This window comes from Neltuma alba, unplaced genomic scaffold (genome assembly GCF_004799145.2).
Source record: "Neltuma alba isolate B1F8T4 unplaced genomic scaffold, ASM479914v2 tig00013318_pilon, whole genome shotgun sequence".
Lineage (NCBI taxonomy): Eukaryota > Viridiplantae > Streptophyta > Magnoliopsida > Fabales > Fabaceae > Neltuma > Neltuma alba.
This window is the reverse complement of record NW_021637593.1, coordinates 121,277-140,588: the sequence shown is the minus strand read 5'-3', so window position 1 is coordinate 140,588 and position 19,312 is coordinate 121,277. Positions and strand designations below refer to the sequence as shown.

Genomic DNA, 19,312 nt, shown 5'->3' with positions numbered 1-19,312 from the left:
TTAAAAGTTTACTTATCACTTGGAAATGAAAGCGAAAACCTTTGTTGCTAACTCTACGTCGTGACTCTCTTACATCGAGTTATTTATGCATAATACTTGTCCGGTCCTTAATATAAGATCTATTTAACTAATTTGATTAGATTAAGGAAGTTAGGTAAATTAGTTACTTATAAGAAATGTGACATATTTTTCTTAAAATACCATAATTATCTTTCATAATACCCCTCTTCCTCTTCTACTTGATTATGGTTGAGGGAGTATCCATAAGGGTAATTTAGAGAAAATTAATAAATATGAGAAATGGATCTTATATTTAGAACCGGAGGAGTAATTTTTTAATTAATTTTGCATTACATGCAAAAATAAAAGTATATGAGCAGATAGCACATATATTTAAAAAGGGGTTGATGTAATAACAAAAAAAGTGGCTGAGATTTGAGACCAACTCGGAAATCATTTACTGGAGTTCATCTTCACTTTTTGATCCCCGCCGCCTGACCCAAAATCTTTGTTTTCTTTTTTTATTTATTTCTTCTTCTTCTTTTGTTTAAAATAAAAGGGTCTTTCTTTTCTCTGCCACCGACTTCATCAAGCCCATTTTAAAGAGCAACATGCAAGTATTATCTCCGGTCCTATCTATAAGATTTTATTTATAAATTATAAATAAGATTTTATAATTAGGAAATGATGTACTATTATTTTTAGTCGTTTAATGCAGTAGCTCCCAGCAATTGTTAAAAACAACATTTATACTATCAAATACTCCTCCGGTCCTTATTATAAGACCTAATTTGACTTTTTATTTGGTCCTAATTATAAGACCCAATCCATTTTCTCTTTTATATTTATGTATTTTTTTCCAAGATAATCCTTCTAATAATGATAGTTTTAACTAATATACTTAATTAGCAAAGATATTTTAGGAATAACAACACTTATTTATTATAAATAACCAACTTAACTTACTTCCTTAATCTCCTCAAATAAGTCAATTGGGTCTTATAATTAGGACCGGAGGAGTATAAACTGAGGCCTTTAAAAGTGAGATTTTCACAAAATTCAGGTCAAAGCTTTACTTCCGGACGATTACATGATTGTTAATTAATCGTCAATATATATACCTATAATAAAATTTATGATAAATCGTACTACTTGTAAATTAAGAAAATTATGATTCATCACATATTCAAACTCTTTTTAGTACATCAATAAAAATTAGGACAAATTATTTCTTAGCCAAAACAAATTTCTCAGTTATTTAAATTTTTAATTAACATTTTACAATAGGGAAATGCATTACCCTAATTTAATTTCAAAAGACTAAAATCAAGTTTCACTTTATTTTATGTAAATGACAATGGATTATACATGTACACTCTCCAACTCTCGCCTAATTGCATTATTTACAAGACACTTGCACAAATATTTTGAATTAAAAAAGTATATAGTAGTACTAGTAAATAACCTTGGTGGATATTGATAACTTTCCCCTTCATTATCAGTGTAATTATCATATCTGATTACGAGAGAATTTCCTGATTCATCGTATTTCATATCGTCTAATTCTCTTTTCCCGCGTGTCATTATTCTGACTTCTTTGTTGAAACTTGAAAGAAGAGTTAACTTACGCTTTGCTTAATTCTTCATTGAAGGCACAATCAACTATTAATTAATCAATTAATCACCCAAAAACGTTAGTATTGTGATGTTGAATACGAGTGCTTCCTTATTACTCTATCAATGCCAATTAATTAGTCTCGAATCATTTCTTTACCTTTTCCTTTGATTTATGCGTACAATCCTCTAGTCCTATTTATAGGAGAGAGGAAAAAAAAAAAGGAGTCATATTTATAGGGTAAACAAATTTTTTTACATGAATGTATAATTTTATTATTTATTTATTATTGTGTTAATTTTGTTTTCATGGTGTATAATGTATATTACATGGAGATAAAATTAAAAAATTATTAAATTTTAAATAAGAGTTAATTAAGTTTAAGATTTTTCTCAATCTATTATTTGAAACATATCGAAAATGAGTTATAAATAAAAACAAAGCAACATATATATAACTCTGGGCTCGGTGAACGATGTTATTGAAATTGATGTAGTGAATGTTTTAAAAGTTTTATAATACTATTTTCGATTTTAATTATAATATCTCATTTGTAATATATAAATGGTCTTATAATTATTATAATTAGGACTGGAGTTAGTAGATTTTAAGTTGTTTAATTATCTTTGTGATGTTTATGCTTGGGGATGAAATAAGGAGGAGGATGCTTAGCAATTAAGGTTTCCGTACAATATCGGGAAAAAAAATAACAGGGGACAAAAAACGACATGTAAAAGAAACATTTTGGTAATGTCATCGTGAAAAATGAAGACGGACATCATTCCAATGTATAATTAAAGGTTGACCTTTGATCTCTGTCTGCTCTCTCGCCAAAGAAAAAAAAAAAAAAGGCAAACAAACAACCTATAAAATTTCTTCTTTATGCTAAAGAAACGTATTTGGTGAAAACAGTTTTTTTTTAAAAAAAAAACAATAGGGAAATAGGATATTGAATAATCCAAAAGGGCAAAAAAAAGAAGAAGAAGAAAGGGATATTCTTTTTTATTTACATAATTGTTACTGAATTTGGTCTCGTAATTAAGAATCACTTGACAATAATAATTTCGGTAACAATTATGGCAACATCACCTTGTATTATCTCATTCTTTAATACTACTTCATGTTCTTAATATAAGAGGTAGTTGAATAATTTGAATAGATTAAAAAAACTAGTTAAGTTGATTATTTATATTAAATAAGTATTGTCTTTCCTAAAATATCCTCACTAATCAAGTGTATTAGCTAGTACTATCATTATTATAAGGGCTACCTTAAAAAAGTAGATAAAAATAAAAGATAAAGTAGACTGGGTTCTTATATTTAGGATCAAAATAAAAATAAAATTAGTTGTTATATTAAAGACCAGAGGTAGTATAAGAGTTGGCTAATTAATATGTAAATATTAAAAAAATTATTAAATTAGTTACTTGTAATAAATATATTTGAATTTTCCAAAACTAACTTTTTTAATTTTATGCATTGGGATTGCTCTTTGATTAGGAGCCCTCTGTGCAGCCAATGGGAGTACTTTAGGCAAAAAATTGTAAATTTAGGAGGCAAAGTAGATTGATACCTTATACTACTTTCAGTTCTTAATATAAGAGTTACTTGACTGATCTGAGTAGATTAAGGAAGTTTATTAAATTATTTTTTTGTAATAATTAGGTATTGTCTTCCTTAAAATACCTTTACTAATCATTAGTATTAGCTAAAACTGTCATTTGATAGAACATTTATTATGTACAACTACGTCAAGAATTATTTTAAAAAAATAGATAAATATAAAAGACAAAATAGATTGAGGTTTTATATTTAGAATCAAATTGAATATTAAACTAGTTTTTATATTAAGAATCAGAGGTGCTACCTCCGGTCATAATCATAAGATCTTATTTGTAGTTTATAAACAAGTTCTTACAATTAAGACCAGAAGTAGTAGTATTTAGGATCAAAATAAACCCTTGTCTAACTCTTATATTATTTAAGATGGGGAAGTATTACCTATTTTGAAGTCTAAAATATTTTCAAGTAATGATGTAAACGAATTTTACAGGCTAAAGATCTCAATGATAAATATAATCATAAAATATCCCTCTTTAAGGTTAAAGAAAAGTTGGTGCATGTAGCTTGATGTATCCAGCTAGCTCCTACTGCACTTTCAAAGCAGATAAACCTCAATTATATATTATTATCATCATTTATTAAGAAATTTGAAATTAACTAATCCCAAAAAACAAATCAACTTTAAGCATATATGACGGAGTCATGTGTGGCTTTTTTTCATAATCCAAAAAAGTAAATATGAGATCCACTTCATCATTTCCTTTTGATAATTAATTAATTAATTAATTGAGATGCTTCTACATTTCTACTTGAGAAAATTAAACCAAAATATACGATAGCATTGTGCTTACCGCCAACAATAGCTAGATACCTAGCTAGCTTGCTGGCTTCTAGGAAACCCTCTAATGGTGGATCATTAGTGGAAATCAGTAATATGCTTGGTTTAATTATCATTTTCCCTCTTAATTAAAGAAAATAATACGAACAAGCTAAGACAAGACAATAACTTGTTTAGGATATTGCCTCGCATCTTCTTAGATACCACTGCCGAGCAGACGCAAGAAAGCTGGGTGTCATAAAGAAAATTTCTTGAGAAGCTTCAATGGAAGTTAACGGGGAAACATTTAATGAAAAAATTATTATAAATGGATGGGTTTTTTTTTCTTGGGAGTTTAGTGTTTGTAAGTTAGTCAAATTATCCGATAACCGATATATGCTGTGTCTTCAGCAGCTTGGAAATCAAAGAATGGGTCTGTTATTATTCGATGTATATTCTAATATTCATGCAACAAAAATTAGGTTGTTAGTTAATCATCTTGGTTAGTCTCAATCAGCATAAGTTTGCGATGAATTTCATGTTCCTTGCTTTGAACTTCACGAAGATGCATGAGACCTAAGGCTTCGTGCTTTAAAAGAAAAAAATTAAACGATTTGCATGGGAAGATACGATAAACGTACGGTCTAAGGCAAAAAAATATTGATGATGAATTTGAAATGTAATTGAATAATTTATTTGTATGGAGATGTATTTTATTACTATGTAGAGTACATCTCTTTCAAGAGTATACCAATTCAATTTAGTTCCTAATTATCATCGTAGTTGTTTTTTAATTATATTCTCTAACTCCACAATCAATTCAACTTCCATCCAATTATGTTAATTACTAAATATTAAAATTCTACTGATTGGTCTTTAAAAAGATTTTTAAAAAAAACCACAGGTATAAATGCCATGCATATATTCTTCAAATGAAATTTATTGGTCCATATTGAATTGACTATAGATTTCAAAATGAAGAATCGAATAAAAATTTGAAGAATAAATACTAATTTTTAAAAGCTAGTAATGTTGACCGCTCTGACTCAAACAATAATACCCTATAAAATACTATATTTGTATAATTTCAACTATTAATAGTGTATATAAAGGGAAAAGAATATGAAGAGAACAAAAAGTAGAGGCGCAAACTTTTACAACTATTTTGTGACGTATAGTTGAAAGGATGTATCATGAGAACAAAATCAATGGAAATAATTAACCAAAAATGCAAATAATTGATATATCATTATATATATATATATATATATATAAATCTATATATGATGTCCCCAATCACCAAAATATACAAAAGAGAATATATGCAACTACGCCAGATCATAAACTCGGGATGAATCAAATTGGGAAAGTATTCGCAATTGGAAATGTGGTTTTAATAATTTTTTGAACCATAATTAACATGTAGATAGACATAATGGGAGAAAGAATGAGAGAATCAAAAGCCAAAATAAAAAGTCGATATGTCTTATTATTATCAAAAACAAATAAAGCATCAAACTTTTGGTGGTTTTGACGACGTCCGTCAAGTCCTATATTATAAGTGCAAACGCAACAGAATATAAACCAATCCTTACTTACAAGGAAAGAGTAGTGAAGAGCAGACTTTGGGAGGGACTTGGTTACCTTAATCTCTGAAATTAAAGTAATGTTGAATTTAATTAAAAAATAGTGGGATTTTTTTTAATTTGCTCTAGCAAAGGACCTAACCCACTTGCATTTATACACATTATGATTGGATTCCATGCCATTATTAGTTTCCTTCTTTAAAGGCTTTTTTGGGTTATTGGGGAGGATGACTCAAAAATTCTTGAGACTTTTTCTTAGAAAATATTATTTTTCCCTAAGAAATTAGGATCTTTGAATGAAGAATATATGTTCAGTAATTATAACATTAAAGAACCGTGGTCCTTTCTTATGGACTTTGTTTTTTTCAAAGGCATTGCTCACGCAAATGTATATAAATTGATGCCGGTTTCTTCTTTTTGACCTTAAAAAACAAAAACAAAAAATTCAAGAGATTATATTGAAAGCACAAGTACACAGGGAGGCAATATTTTCAGAGATTTGAAGTTGGGTCCTACACATTGTTTTCTATCTGTGCATGTTCTGATTCTTCTGAGATATCATCGATCACTTTAAAACAAACTTTAATCCACACATATATATGTATAAAGCTACATGTACCTACATCATTTTATTACCTTTAATAATTTGTAAAAACTATAAAACGTTTCTATTGACTATACAAATATACTGTATACCTACATATCCATCATGTTTACTCTTTTTTTTTAAAAAAAAAAATCAATAATGCGTCATATATATATGTATAGATATCTTAGTTTGAAAGATATTAATTAACCCCATGAACAATGTGGAAAAAAATTGAGATATACTTGAAGAGGATATCTATGAGCGGCTTCACGCACTAAAAACCAAACAAATTAAAAAGAAAAGGAAGTATAGTGCTTTCTTTAAAGGAGAAGCACCTTTGTATGTGAGTTACTTTAACAAGTTCCATAATCAAAACCAAAGTGCAACCAACTGCATTAATATAAAGAAAAGAGATGAATAAAAATAAGGCCATTATCTTGAGCTTGTAATATTCTTGTTTCCTTTCCAAAGATTTGATTCTTAATGCAAAATGAATTAGTGTTTATTAAACCCTCAATTAAGTTACAACTCATGCAATCAACTTGCCTTGCTTAAGATTCACCCTTCTTCCTTTTCACACACACAAACACCCCTCTTATCTATAATAATAAATTTATATGGGTCACTTTGGCGTTTTAAATATATTCTCTCATCAGTTAATTATTTTATTTGGTTGGTGCCAAACAACTCAGTAGTTTCATATGTCTGTGTGTGTGTTTTATGATTCTTCCAAAACAAGGTGCCGACTCCCTGCAAGTACGCATGGTGTAATCTAATCCACAACTTTAGTAGTCGTCTTATACTTTTCATTAATTATAAGGCACAATTTGTTCACCAACCATACTCCTTAATAGATTATGCGTGGATATATATATCGATACCTTCGCTAAGGATAAAATCTATAGTTTATGGTAATTATAGGAGTTTGCTTACTGGTTAGTTTGGAATAATATACCTATAGGTTCGTACTAATTAATTAATGAAGTATTACTTCACTAACCAATTTTCTAATAACCAAAATTTCAAACACCCCCACTATAGTTATTTTATATATTTATGTGCAGAAGAACAAAGAAGGGTCTTCTGTATAAATTCATCTGCATGTGCATGCAGATAAACAATAACTATATATAATTAACTATTTCATATTGATTTGGAGGTTTCCTGGGAATTTCCTGTGGGTTGCTTGACAAATAATGCATTATGTATGCATGTGCATGGAACTTCATTAATAAAACAAAATGGATGATACTGGTCATTGTTCTGAGGATTCTGTCTTGGTCATGAAAGGATCTTTGAATTAAAAAATAAAAGAGAAAACTAGAAGGAAAATATAGTTCAGAAGGGGAGAGAAAGAGTCAATGGGTATTTAGGGTTTATTTTACTGATCACCCTGACTAACTAATTATAATAATAAATTCAAAGTGGAAAATGCAGAAGGAAGGAAATTAAAGGAGAGAAAGAAAAGTGGGGGGGGGGGGGAGAGAGAGAGGGAGGGAAACAAGAAAAGACCATTGAAATGGAAATGGGAAAGGAAAGAGAATGCCAAGTCGCCATTAGAATCTTGAATCCTTATTTCAAGTTCTGTGAGATGTGATCTGCAGAGATTTGACCCTTTATGCTGAAACCAGCCAAGTGTGTCTCAACTCAACCTCTTTTAGTGCACTGGTCAATTCTCTTGTCAAACACTTCCACACACACAAGCTATTTGTTTCATCTCTTTGATTTCTTCCTTCCACTAAATATAATATCCATCAATCGATCAACTAGCTAGTAAAAAAGTATATATGTTTCGTTATCTTTTTTTTTTCGTTCTTTCCTTTTCTTCTTTTTCTGTCTGATATATTTGTGTGATGAAGCTAAACTCTTGAGCCAGTTTTAGTTGTCTTAGTGTATAGGGGAATTCATTAGCTCCACCAAGTTGCCTTGACAAAAAGTCAATTTAAATAAAGAGAAAAGTCAATCCAATCCAGATGTTGATGTTTATTTTTTAATCATTTTCAAGAAAATGACGTTGATAAAGTCAATATAAATAGTTCGCAATAGAGATCAACAAGGGGTATTTTTCTTATTTAAGCTGTTTATCGTTTGAACACTGTAAAAAAAAAATCATTCGATCAACTCTATATTAACTTTAAAAGCTGATTATTCAAGCTAAACACAAAATATAAAATTTAAAGATCAACAAAGGGTATTTTTCTTTTTTAATCTGCTTGTCGTTTGAAGGATTTTGTTCTTATTTTATTCTCTTTTTAATTTTTTTATGTTAAATAAAGAACACTGTAAAATAAAAAATATCATTCAATCAACTATATATTAACTTTGAAAACTGATTATTTAAGCCAAACACAAAATTTAAAATTTCATCTATTCAAATCATGTCACGTCATACCTATTATCATTATCATTATTATTATATAGGGGATTAGATCATATCTTACATTAAGAATAAGCACCGCATAATTTACAGTCTTACGCATAGCAAAAAAGAGAAAAATCATCGCATGAACAAATTAAATGGACACATAACTCACATGCATGGTATTACTTTCAATACTGTTTAAAATTTAAAGAAGTTTTAAAACTTGGGGTTTTCTCCTTCATGACTTCAATCTGTTTTTATACTTATAAGATTTAATCCCAAATATAAAATTTCAATCAATCTTGATTCTCATATTCATCATTTTTTAAATTAATTTGCTTAAACATATAATCTGATGTATTATATAATGTTACATCCAGATATTCACATTTGTTATAATTATTTCATTTGACTTTCTTAATCCGCCTAAATTAATTAAATAACCCTAGCAGAATATATTTTTTTGGGTCAAACATATAACAATGAAAGTTGAGATTCCAGATTGAGATAAAATGGATGCAGTAGGTTGGAAATCTTAGGCTCAGATCACGATAAAGACCCATTAATATATATTTTTTCTTTCAAAAATAAACAAATAGCAAGTGGGAATTTAGTAGTTTTCACTGTATAGTTTCTCCCATTTCGTAAATTAAAATCGCATAGAAAGTAAAATCCCAACTTCCAAAGCTGGGAAACTTTCACTGTAACATAACATCCCTTTTAACAGCGTAGAGGAAAACGAAACAACACCATATGTACACACACAAAAGTCCTGGACATGTTAATACAATTTCTTCTAAGGATCTTCAATGGCTGCCGTAGCCAGCTGTGTCAGCAATATTGACCAAAATTAAGTGTATTATTGGACTTTGATTAGAATCTTTTGAATCCTATCAAATAAAAATAATGTTCCAACTTCCAAGGTTTGGTATATTCCAGACAATTAGTGCATATATTTTGGCCACCAAGAAACTCATGCTACTTTGACTGCTTCTGGTCCATAGTTGGAATTGAGCAACAAACTAATTAATCATAAAATGAGGTGGAAAATGCATAACCAATTAATAATACCTCATGAATTATATCCATAGGGCGTGACCCAATAATTAGAGGGGGCATATTTTATGTTTAGGGACCCTGCCATTAATTAAAAATACAGACAAGAAAAATGAGACTCTTTTGACTTTCGTTTCCGACTTCTAATCTAATTGCTTGGATTGACCAACTATGAATTTTCTGCTGCCAAAACATAAAACAGATGTAAAGAAGAAGAAATCAACTTTACACTCATTTTATCAAAAAACAAAAAACTTTATACTAAAAAATTCATCCTTTCACTCTCTTATTAACTGTATGATTAGAGAGAATTCAATTTTCACTCATACAATTTACAGGGGGTGCTGGAGTTCAGTTTAAGGTTTATATGTAAATGTAAAATTATCCAAATGCCCCTTCCACTGTTTATAAGAGAATTAATATGCATTAAGAAATAATTCAAACACAAATGTCCCCTAGATTCACAACTATTCTTGTTTTAGGTGGGAAGCATATTTAACTTGAAGCCTTTCATATTGCTCCATTTCATTATGTCCACTATGAATTATTAAGAGGCCTAAACTTAGCTTTGACTAGCAATTATTGGGTTTTAAAAATATAACAATACATATTATATAAAATATTAAATTTGATGATAAGAATTAATGAGTCGCTTGTCACATGACATTAGTGTCATTGATTATAGTTGCCATGAGTTTAATATTGAAATTGACCTATATATACTATTTATTGTTATCCTTTTCCCTTCTTTTTCACTCTTGGCATTGGGGGGGGAAAAACATTCAAGAATAGCTATTTACATTGGCGCACATTGGAAATCATAATCATTTTCTCACAAGTAGTAAAGCCCATTTTCATTCCAACTTAATTCTTTTAGTTATTACTTTGACTTTATAGAAAGTGATATAGAATACTCCCTCCGTTGCTTATTATAAGAGACATTTGATACTTATGGTATGTTCCTATATATAAGAGACACTTAAAAGTTGTCTCTACTTTTTTGTGTTGATTTTCTATTTTACCCATATTTATTGTCTCCAACTCATACTCTCTCTCCCTCCCACTTCTCTTTCTTTTAATAATTTAATTGTTCTCTCTCATGCTCTCTCTCCTTATTAATGAGGGCATTTTTGGAAAAAAAATTATATTTTTTACACATTGATTGTTCTTAACTAATTTTAACTGCTTTTTTTATCAATGTAATTCGGTTATTTGTCTCTTATAATAAAAAACGGAGAGAGTAGAAGATTTGATGTCAGTGTTTTTTTTTTTTTTGAAAAAAGAATTTAGACAAGATTTTCCCATTACTTATTCACCATATCAATCAAAACGTATCCTTGAAGTGCCTTACACACACACACACAATTTAAAAAAGCCAAACATCTTATCTGCGTCAAAACCCCAAAATTAACTGTGAAATAACCCAAACTTGGAATCAATTTCCTAAAGCATATTGATACTAACACAATTCAAATACCTTTTCGTACCTATTTGCAACATTGTTGATGATGAAGATAGAGCATGCAATTGGAAATGATAATATCACCGAAAGAGGGTTAGGTGATCCATAAAGCGGCACGATGATAGGCCCAATTGAACTCACTAGAGTCCACAAAATTTAGTTAGATCATTAGATGGCTCTAAGCCTAATCGTCATCAAGTTGGGTAATATGGTGGTGAATGTAGATCAATAGGCCTAATTATAAAACCTTGGATAGTCCTACTTAATCTTAACTTTTCATAGTCAACGACTTTATACAATCCCATAAATTTCTTTTGACTGAACTTTGCTCTAAGGATGGTAGAGTGCAAAATCAGCCATTAATATCAGCAGCAACAACTGTTTTTTGGGGGTAAAGAATAATTTGTGATTAGTGACTCCATTGCTTAATATTAGGAAAAGAAGCATTGGTTTTCCTGACGATGGATTGCATCACCCATTAGATTATTGTAGAAAAGATAAAATAAAATGATTGAATCATAAAAAGCTACAATGAAAAATACAAACTTTGATTTGATTTTGAACCTTTCGCAAGAATACTTTCCAAGAGGTATAATCTTCACTTGTAAAAACTGGTTTTAAGTATATTTTAAGTAATCAATTCCTTTATCAGCATCTGCATATCTATTCTATTAAGTATATAAATAAAGATAATTTAATTTATATAAGGGTACTTTAAGAAATAAAACTAGAAATGGAGCCAATTGTAACATAATTTTTCTTTACAAAAACCTGTATAAATATTTTTTTAGAATAAATCATCTCCTTCAATGTCAGTGGTATGGTTGTTGCGGGAGTGCTTTCTTGTTGATGTTTTTCAAGTCCAAGCAGAAAGTTCCGCCAAAGAGGAAAAACTGTTGGCTGATAAAGAACAAAAATTAGGTCGATAATCATTTCAATTCTAAGAGCTTGCCCTATAAATAAATCCAGTCAAATGTAATAGCTAGCGTATCAATCTCCTTTACAGAAAAGTGGAGAAAACGGTAAGCAAAAATTTATTCCTTCCAGATCCGCTTGTGAGCAGGGAGAGCTTTTTTTTAGATGAAGATAAACAATCTGAGTCAAATCTAAAAATGACACTTAGCAAGACTTAAGGCCCAATTCGCAATTCAAAATAAGTCCAGACTAGGCCCTCTAATGTCAAGAGGCAACTGAAACCTTGCTTGTTTCATATAATTTAATACAAATGAATCAAACCAGAATTCTGAAATTAACATGCTAGTGGAACGGACATCTTGATGCAAAGTATTTGAAAATACTTGCAAGGAAATCAGCAACTTATACAGGAACAATCCCACAACTCGAGAGACATAGAATTCATGAGGCAAAAATTATGGAAACAAGGGTTTGAACTACACCAACTCAACGACTTGAACCAATAGACATTTTCACAGGAAAAGATATCTTCCAACACATCAAGTAAGCAACGGAAGCATAAGCTAAAAATACAAAAACAGGACATTTTAATGGGGGAAGAACCTGAATTAACAAAAACAGTAAGGATACATATTTCTCAAATTTTGAAGTATATTAGAAACTAAATTAACAAAAAGGGTGAGGTTTAAAAAAAGACATTTTCATTATCAAAATCCCAGATGCCAATTAATTTCTTATGTTAGACGTTACTGTGCTATGGGTTGGCCTGACTCTTGGGTGGTCACAGGGACAGCCATCTGAGAGATCCCAATTATGAGTCCATCAATGTCAACAGGGAGAAGAAGCTTGTGCCACATGCATCCGGTGGAAATTACACCGGGTGGTTCAAGGACCATGGCAATATCATCGTTTCTATGCAACATTCCAATTACTGTCACAGAGCTACCTTCCTGTACATACCTGTCCACATTTATGGAAATGTCAATTCATAAGATCTGGCTATGAAGCAAGGATCCACGTTGGATCCTTTCCAAATATGCAATCATAGAAAAAGCGACACAAAGTAGCATCGCACTACTTTTTTCACACTTATCCAACCCAACACCCCCCCAAAAAAAAAAAAAAAACTTTGGTGATTACAAGGGCAAGGGCAACCTAACAAATGGAGACAACAAGCGGGACCAAACCCACACCCTTTCATTTACAAAGGAGCTTCATGTCGGTATGCCACCAGCCCACTAGGGCAGTGGCTTCTCTATTTCTCTCTGAATATAGCATACAGTCACTCTTATTAACTACGATGAATCCGGACAGGCATAGACCTGCATCCAAAATGTGTGAGGTGAAAATATCAAACATGACACTAACTATTCGAATTACACATGCTCACTTCAAATGGCCTATCTCCTGTTTCAGTGTTTAAGAATTGAGACCATAATGTGTCCTATATGTTGATGTCCATGCCTAAGAATTAGGAGGGGTGATAAAAACAAGTGATATTTTCAGTTGTCCATATATATTACCCTTCTTCTAGGCGAAGAATGCGAGCTTCAGTTGAGAGGTTTCGGTCCTTTAACCATTTTCTCAAGTGAGGAGATAAGATTCTGTGTTGTCCTGAGGTATGAATAATTTGGCTCTCTGCAATTAATGGTATAACCTTGCTGCCGGAACCGGCTTTCACCACCACTTGTGTCCCAGACTTCTGGTCCGTTATGTAAAAGTCTGTGGAGAACCTCTGTCACGATTCAACAGAACAATGGTATTAAACTTCGCCAGCCATGTGTTACTCCCAATTATAAGTTCAACTACGCAGCTGCGGATTGCTGAATTAGCTCTTAAATATGGAGAACAAAAGATAATGACACAGGACTCTCTTACGTCCTTTTTCTTAATGCCAATTATCACTTGAATAAAAGCTTCTAAGAATATAAGAACAAATATTCAGGCAAGGTGTCATCTCCGTTAAAACTACGTAATCATTTATTTTAGAACCCTTTTGCATGACTATATATGAATCAGAGAGACAGTAAGGTTTTTTTCACTGATACCGAGTTTTTGCCAGAAATAGAATCATCCATCTTCGTCTTTTGCTTCCCCCAGAAACCTTGACTTTATTGTTTCATGTCTTTTTAACCTCATTTTGAGACCTATAACACCACCTACTTATTTCCCACATCGTGCTGCGTAGCTCAGTGTACAAACTAAACACAGATTTTGCCCCATCTTCTATGATTACAATGCCAAAAATATGAGCAGGTAGTTTTGAAAGATGAAATTAATGAAAAGTCCTCATCCAAGACACAAAATTCTGTCAACATTCAAATCACTTGATAAGCAAGGGCCCAAAACTAAACGAGAGTAAACATACTTATAAAAGTAAGTAGTGTTTTTTTTTTTTTCCATGAAAAACATGAGAAATTTGTTTCTATTTAATGGTCTCACAGTATGATAAATTCACATACCTCACAATATGCTAAATTCCAACGAAAGCATGATTTGTTTATATTTACTGGTCTCATACCAAACCCTCTGCATTCATACAAAAGGGTGGATGCATAAACACATCTGGTTGCCTTTTCATAAGAAGATTCCAGTGAGACACCGCCACAAGTTGCAAGCTGAAATCATCGTAAGTTCCAAATGTGATGGGGCCTTTAATTAAGTAGAACAGAATAGTACCCAAATTAAGGTAGCGAATAGTGAATATTACAAGAAATTTCAGAGGAAAAAAGTCCCCAAGTTCTGGAAAAATGGAAAAAGACTGTGGCCTCAAGAACAGGAACTTTAAAACTGATAAATAGCAACTTTCCACACATAATGAGGAAAGATCATAAAGAGATCCTTTTAGGAAATAAGTTGCTGATTTGATCACATGGAAAGTCCTTAATTTACTAAGAAAGAGGCAAACCATTCTTTCTTTGCCTGAATCAAACATCGAGCACAACAATACGTTGGCATAGTTGTCTCGATGACTTCTATGATTCTCACTGCAAGTGTAGAGACACGGAATAGACATCATTGATAAGGAATGCGACCATTCTAAGTAAGCGTATCTACCGTCCCTCAAAATCAGCTAACTGCTATATCTTTCAGGACTACGTATTTTTTTTTAATCAAAGAGAAAGTCAAGTGAAAAGTGGATTAATTAACTTAGCGAGAAGAATGGAGTATTGGTGAAGAGTACATTTACAGGACCGATGAACTAAACGTGAACTGAAGGTTCTTGGGCGGGGCTAAGAGTTGATATTAGTTTCCACAGTTTTTCTTCTAAAACAGGAATCACTAACTATAACTTCATTTGAACATGTATTATCTCTCTATTCTAGTAGAACATAACATGTCCAAAAACAACAACTCTAACTGCTAAATGGAGTCAAGATGTTGATAATATAAGAGATTGAAAGAGGAATTGTTCTCTTCGATGCTGACAAGTAAAAAGCAACAGAGTTCTAGTATCTGATGATGTTTCACGCAGCACATTGCCAGAACAAAAACGGAGGGAAAACGACCAGAATTTCCTCCCCTCATGTGTCTTAAAAGGACTATTCGCCACTTTTGAACTCCCTTAATTCCCCATTACATACTGCGACAACCCTAGAACATACAATCAACTATAGGAGTCAAGGTTCAGAGAAATAGTACCCCAGTGATCTTCACGAGCTGACCCTCTTTAGCGCGGCGAATGTCAGAGTCAGGAAAAGAGCGAAAGAAGAGTAAAATTGCGCCTTTTTTCCTCCAGTTGTGGGTGTTCCAACCTATAAAAGCGAAAACGAGAGAGAAGAGCAAAAGGAAGGAGATGACGAAGGCTGCATTTTGAACTACAATGAGAAAGAAGACAGAAACGGCGAGACCCAACAAGAAAAGGGGTAGCAAAATGTAAAGAGCGGGAGTCGGAAGGGGTCTGAAGCTGCAAAAATGGTTGCTGTTGTCTCTCAAAGCGGCATTGGACAAATTGTTCATTACGACTTACGAGGGTCCTTGCAATTTCAGATGCTTTACTGAGCTTGCGAGTAGAAGGAAAGAACCAGAGTTCTTCGGGCCTGAGCCTGTCAGACCGGGATGTGAAGGTAGTAAGAAATGTCAAATGAAGTGATGGACCTGGCTTGTCCCCGCTGCCCCGTCACATCCGCTGCCCTCCTTACCCTAAACACTGCCGTTTTGGATGCAAAATGAGGGGAGCTGATTGCCTCTCTTTTTTCTTTTTTTTTTAAAGTATTTTGAACTAGCATGTAATATGCTAAAATAATTTTTGATATACTTAACACGTGGAAATGTTTTTTAGAAGCATCTTGCATTCTAGAATAAGTTTTTAGACTTAGTATCTTAAAATATTTTTTCAATAACACCTGGTGTCTTATAATAATCTTTGGTATACTTAACATTTTAAAATATTTTTTTTAGTAACATCCAGTACCTTAAATATATTTCTTAGTAGCAACAAGCATCCTAAATCTAGGACATTGTTGCTACTTCAAATACACTTTTAAAGTAAAAACTACTTTTATGATATTGGATGTCACTAAAAGAATATTTTATAATATTAGGTGTAACAAAAAATTATTTTAGGACATTGGATGCTCATGAAAAATATTTTAGTATACTGAGTGCACCATTAAGTATACTAAAAATTATTTTACGATATTGAATGCCACTGAAAAAAATATTTTAGGGTCTTGAGTGTATCAAAAATTATTGTAGGATACTAAATACTACTGGAAAAAAATTTTAAGGCACTGAATTTTTTTTTTTAACCATACAAGGCGCTCTTGAGAGAAATGTTCTCGCTTGTTGTGTACACCAAAAATTATTTGAGAGTATTGAATGTACCAAAAATTATTATAAAATATTGAGTGCTACTAAAAAAATATTTTAAGATGTTGAGTCTAAAAAAATTACTTCAGAATGCAAGTGCTTCTGAAAAATATTTTAATGTGTTAAGTGTATCAAAAATTATTTTAGAATATTAGAGGCTATAAAAAAATAATTAAAAAAAAAAAAAGCAATCAGCCCCTCTCATTTTGCACCCAAAACGACAGTGTTTTGGGTAGAGGAGGACAGCGGAGAGAAGCCAGGTCCCTGAAGTTGATTTGAGGAATGTGTCTGGCTTAAACGATTGGTTGTTTATTGTCAATTATCCTGAAAACGACACCCACTGTTTCTGACATGCGTTAAGCACAGTCTAAACACGGTCCTTGTCGCTAGTTAATGGTAATCTCTCTAATTACCAGAAACATAACTAGGTATTTGGATTACTCAAGAAGTATTTTAAAAAAATATTTTTCTGTAAATTGTTGTAAATTTTTTTATAAATTTACTTCATATACTGTAAAAATATTTTTAAAATTATAGTTTTGTTTTCACAAACACCTCTCACTTCAATAAAAGTGCTTATGGGTAAAAAGTAAAAACTATTCCCACGTGATAATCTTAGATAACTAATCACGTGATAAAAATAATAAGAATCTATGTTCTATCAAGCCAAGCCAACTAATAGCATAATGTAATCAAATTTGGGTTTCTGAAATATTTTCTTAAATATATCAAGTATCTTAAAATTATTTGTGATACAATTTTATCTTCAAAATATTTAAAATGGTGCATTCATAGTCATTACTAACTGAACTGTGCAGCCCTATTTTGATGAGAATAATCTTAGATGGCATGTGAAATAAGCCACTAACGTGTCAAGTTGTTTCTTCTTCTGCTTATTACTGTTGCTCTTCGTCATCTCCCTTTCGCTCCCTCTCATGCGATCAGCTCGCCGCAACTGCTCTGTTAAGTGGCAGCATTAAGTGCGAGAATCCTAGTTATGAAGCACATGCTGCCGGGTAACAAAGTTATAAATTCATATAGGAGATATGTACTGTTAATGTAAAGGGGAGAAAGAACCAAAATGAAAAGGAAAAAAAAATTGACCCCAGCAAAGCAATCCTAGTTCCGTCGAAGAAGATAAAGTTAGATGGAGCAGGGGAAATGGTGATTGATCCGTAGAAAAAAGGGCTCTTTCTCAGTCTTCCACTCCCCCACAGCCGACGCTGCCGCTTCCGGCGTTGCTGCCACCCCCAAGGAGAAGACCTACAAAGGCATGCGGCGACGCCCTTGAGGGAAATTCTCAGCGGAGATAAGTGATTCCACCAGGATGACATAATGGCATGGCTAGAGACCTTCAACAGTGTAGAGTCTGCGGCTTTAGCTTACGGTCAAGCCGCATTTTCCGTGAGGGGATCGGCCACGATGTTAAACTTTTCAATGGAGAGGGCAAGGGAGCCTCTAAGAGAGCTGAACTACGGATCGAAACAACGTTGCTCGTTGGTAGTAAGAATAGATAATGGGGTGTTGCTGGAAGATCTTGGTTCAAATTACTTGGAACAACTCTTGATGCCCTCGATGAATCTTAGACCTTTAGAATCTCATTGCTGAATGTTGGAACCAATGGAAGATTTGACAGACAAGAGCTCATCGGATGAGGGGGGAGGAACAGTAATAAGCAGAAGAAGTAACTTGACGCCTTAGTGGCCACCTAGGATTATCCTGGTTAAGATGGAACTGACTCAGCAAATTATTAATGGTCAAACAAACAGTTATGTTAAATATGGGTATAGGTGCACCATTTTAAATACTTTAGCATAAATTGCACAACAAATAAGTTTAAGATATTGGATGCATATTAAAATATACATTGGGATGCTAGGTGTTTCTTAACTCATTAAATTTTATGAATAAATAAGAATTTAGACATGTTGTTTACGGATAGATCTATATGATGGCTTCTTATTCTTTGAATGTTTCCTTAGTCTCTCTCATTTAAATAAATTTGACTATTTGTCAAATGTTCAAAATTTATGCGCTTAATGGTTATAATTGAAACTCAAATAACCGAAGTTAAAGAAGCTGTCTGTGTTTGGAATGATGTTGAAATAGGAAAAAAAATCACATTTTGATTCATTCATCCACTATAAATCCAAACATTTACTTCTCATATTTTTGTTGATGGGAATCCTCCCACTTGTTCTGTGATTCTCAGTTGTTCTTGAGGCGGAATCTATTCAAGATTTTGGGAGATGTAATGTGTTTGCAAAAGAATGAGTTTTTTTTTTTTCCTTTGGTGCCCCCATGGTCATTGAACCAGTTCTAGGATGCTGTGGCATTACGGAGGCATTACCTTGAGAAGAAATTCTTGCATATACCCAAAATACCACCTCATCCATACTCTAACCAATAAAATTATGACAGCTAAAATGTTTTTATCTTATGTATCAGTCGACATGGCACTCATTTGCCTTACTGTTATTTTAATAGCCTTTTAGTAATACATGCTCTTAGTCTCTAACACTCTCTCATCTCCGC

The 19,312-nt window shown here is 32.1% G+C and overlaps 1 protein-coding gene across 2 annotated transcripts; it reads right to left on the bottom strand.

Moving 5' to 3' along the window:
* Positions 1-12,376: 12,376 nt before the first annotated feature.
* Positions 12,377-15,982, bottom strand: LOC114736202 (uncharacterized membrane protein At1g16860-like). 2 transcript variants are annotated; one of them, XM_028923975.1, is made up of 4 exons: positions 15,608-15,982; positions 14,428-14,583; positions 13,489-13,700; positions 12,377-12,925 (listed from the first exon to the last, which is right to left on the bottom strand). In XM_028923975.1, the coding sequence occupies exons 1-4, from the start codon at positions 15,923-15,925 to the stop codon at positions 12,712-12,714; spliced, it is 900 nt and encodes a 299-aa protein (XP_028779808.1). In that variant the 5' UTR covers positions 15,926-15,982; the 3' UTR covers positions 12,377-12,711. The 2 variants fall into 2 exon arrangements, with proteins under 2 accessions (XP_028779808.1, XP_028779809.1); XM_028923976.1 differs by lacking the exon at positions 14,428-14,583.
* Between the last annotated feature and the right edge of the window lie 3,330 nt (positions 15,983-19,312).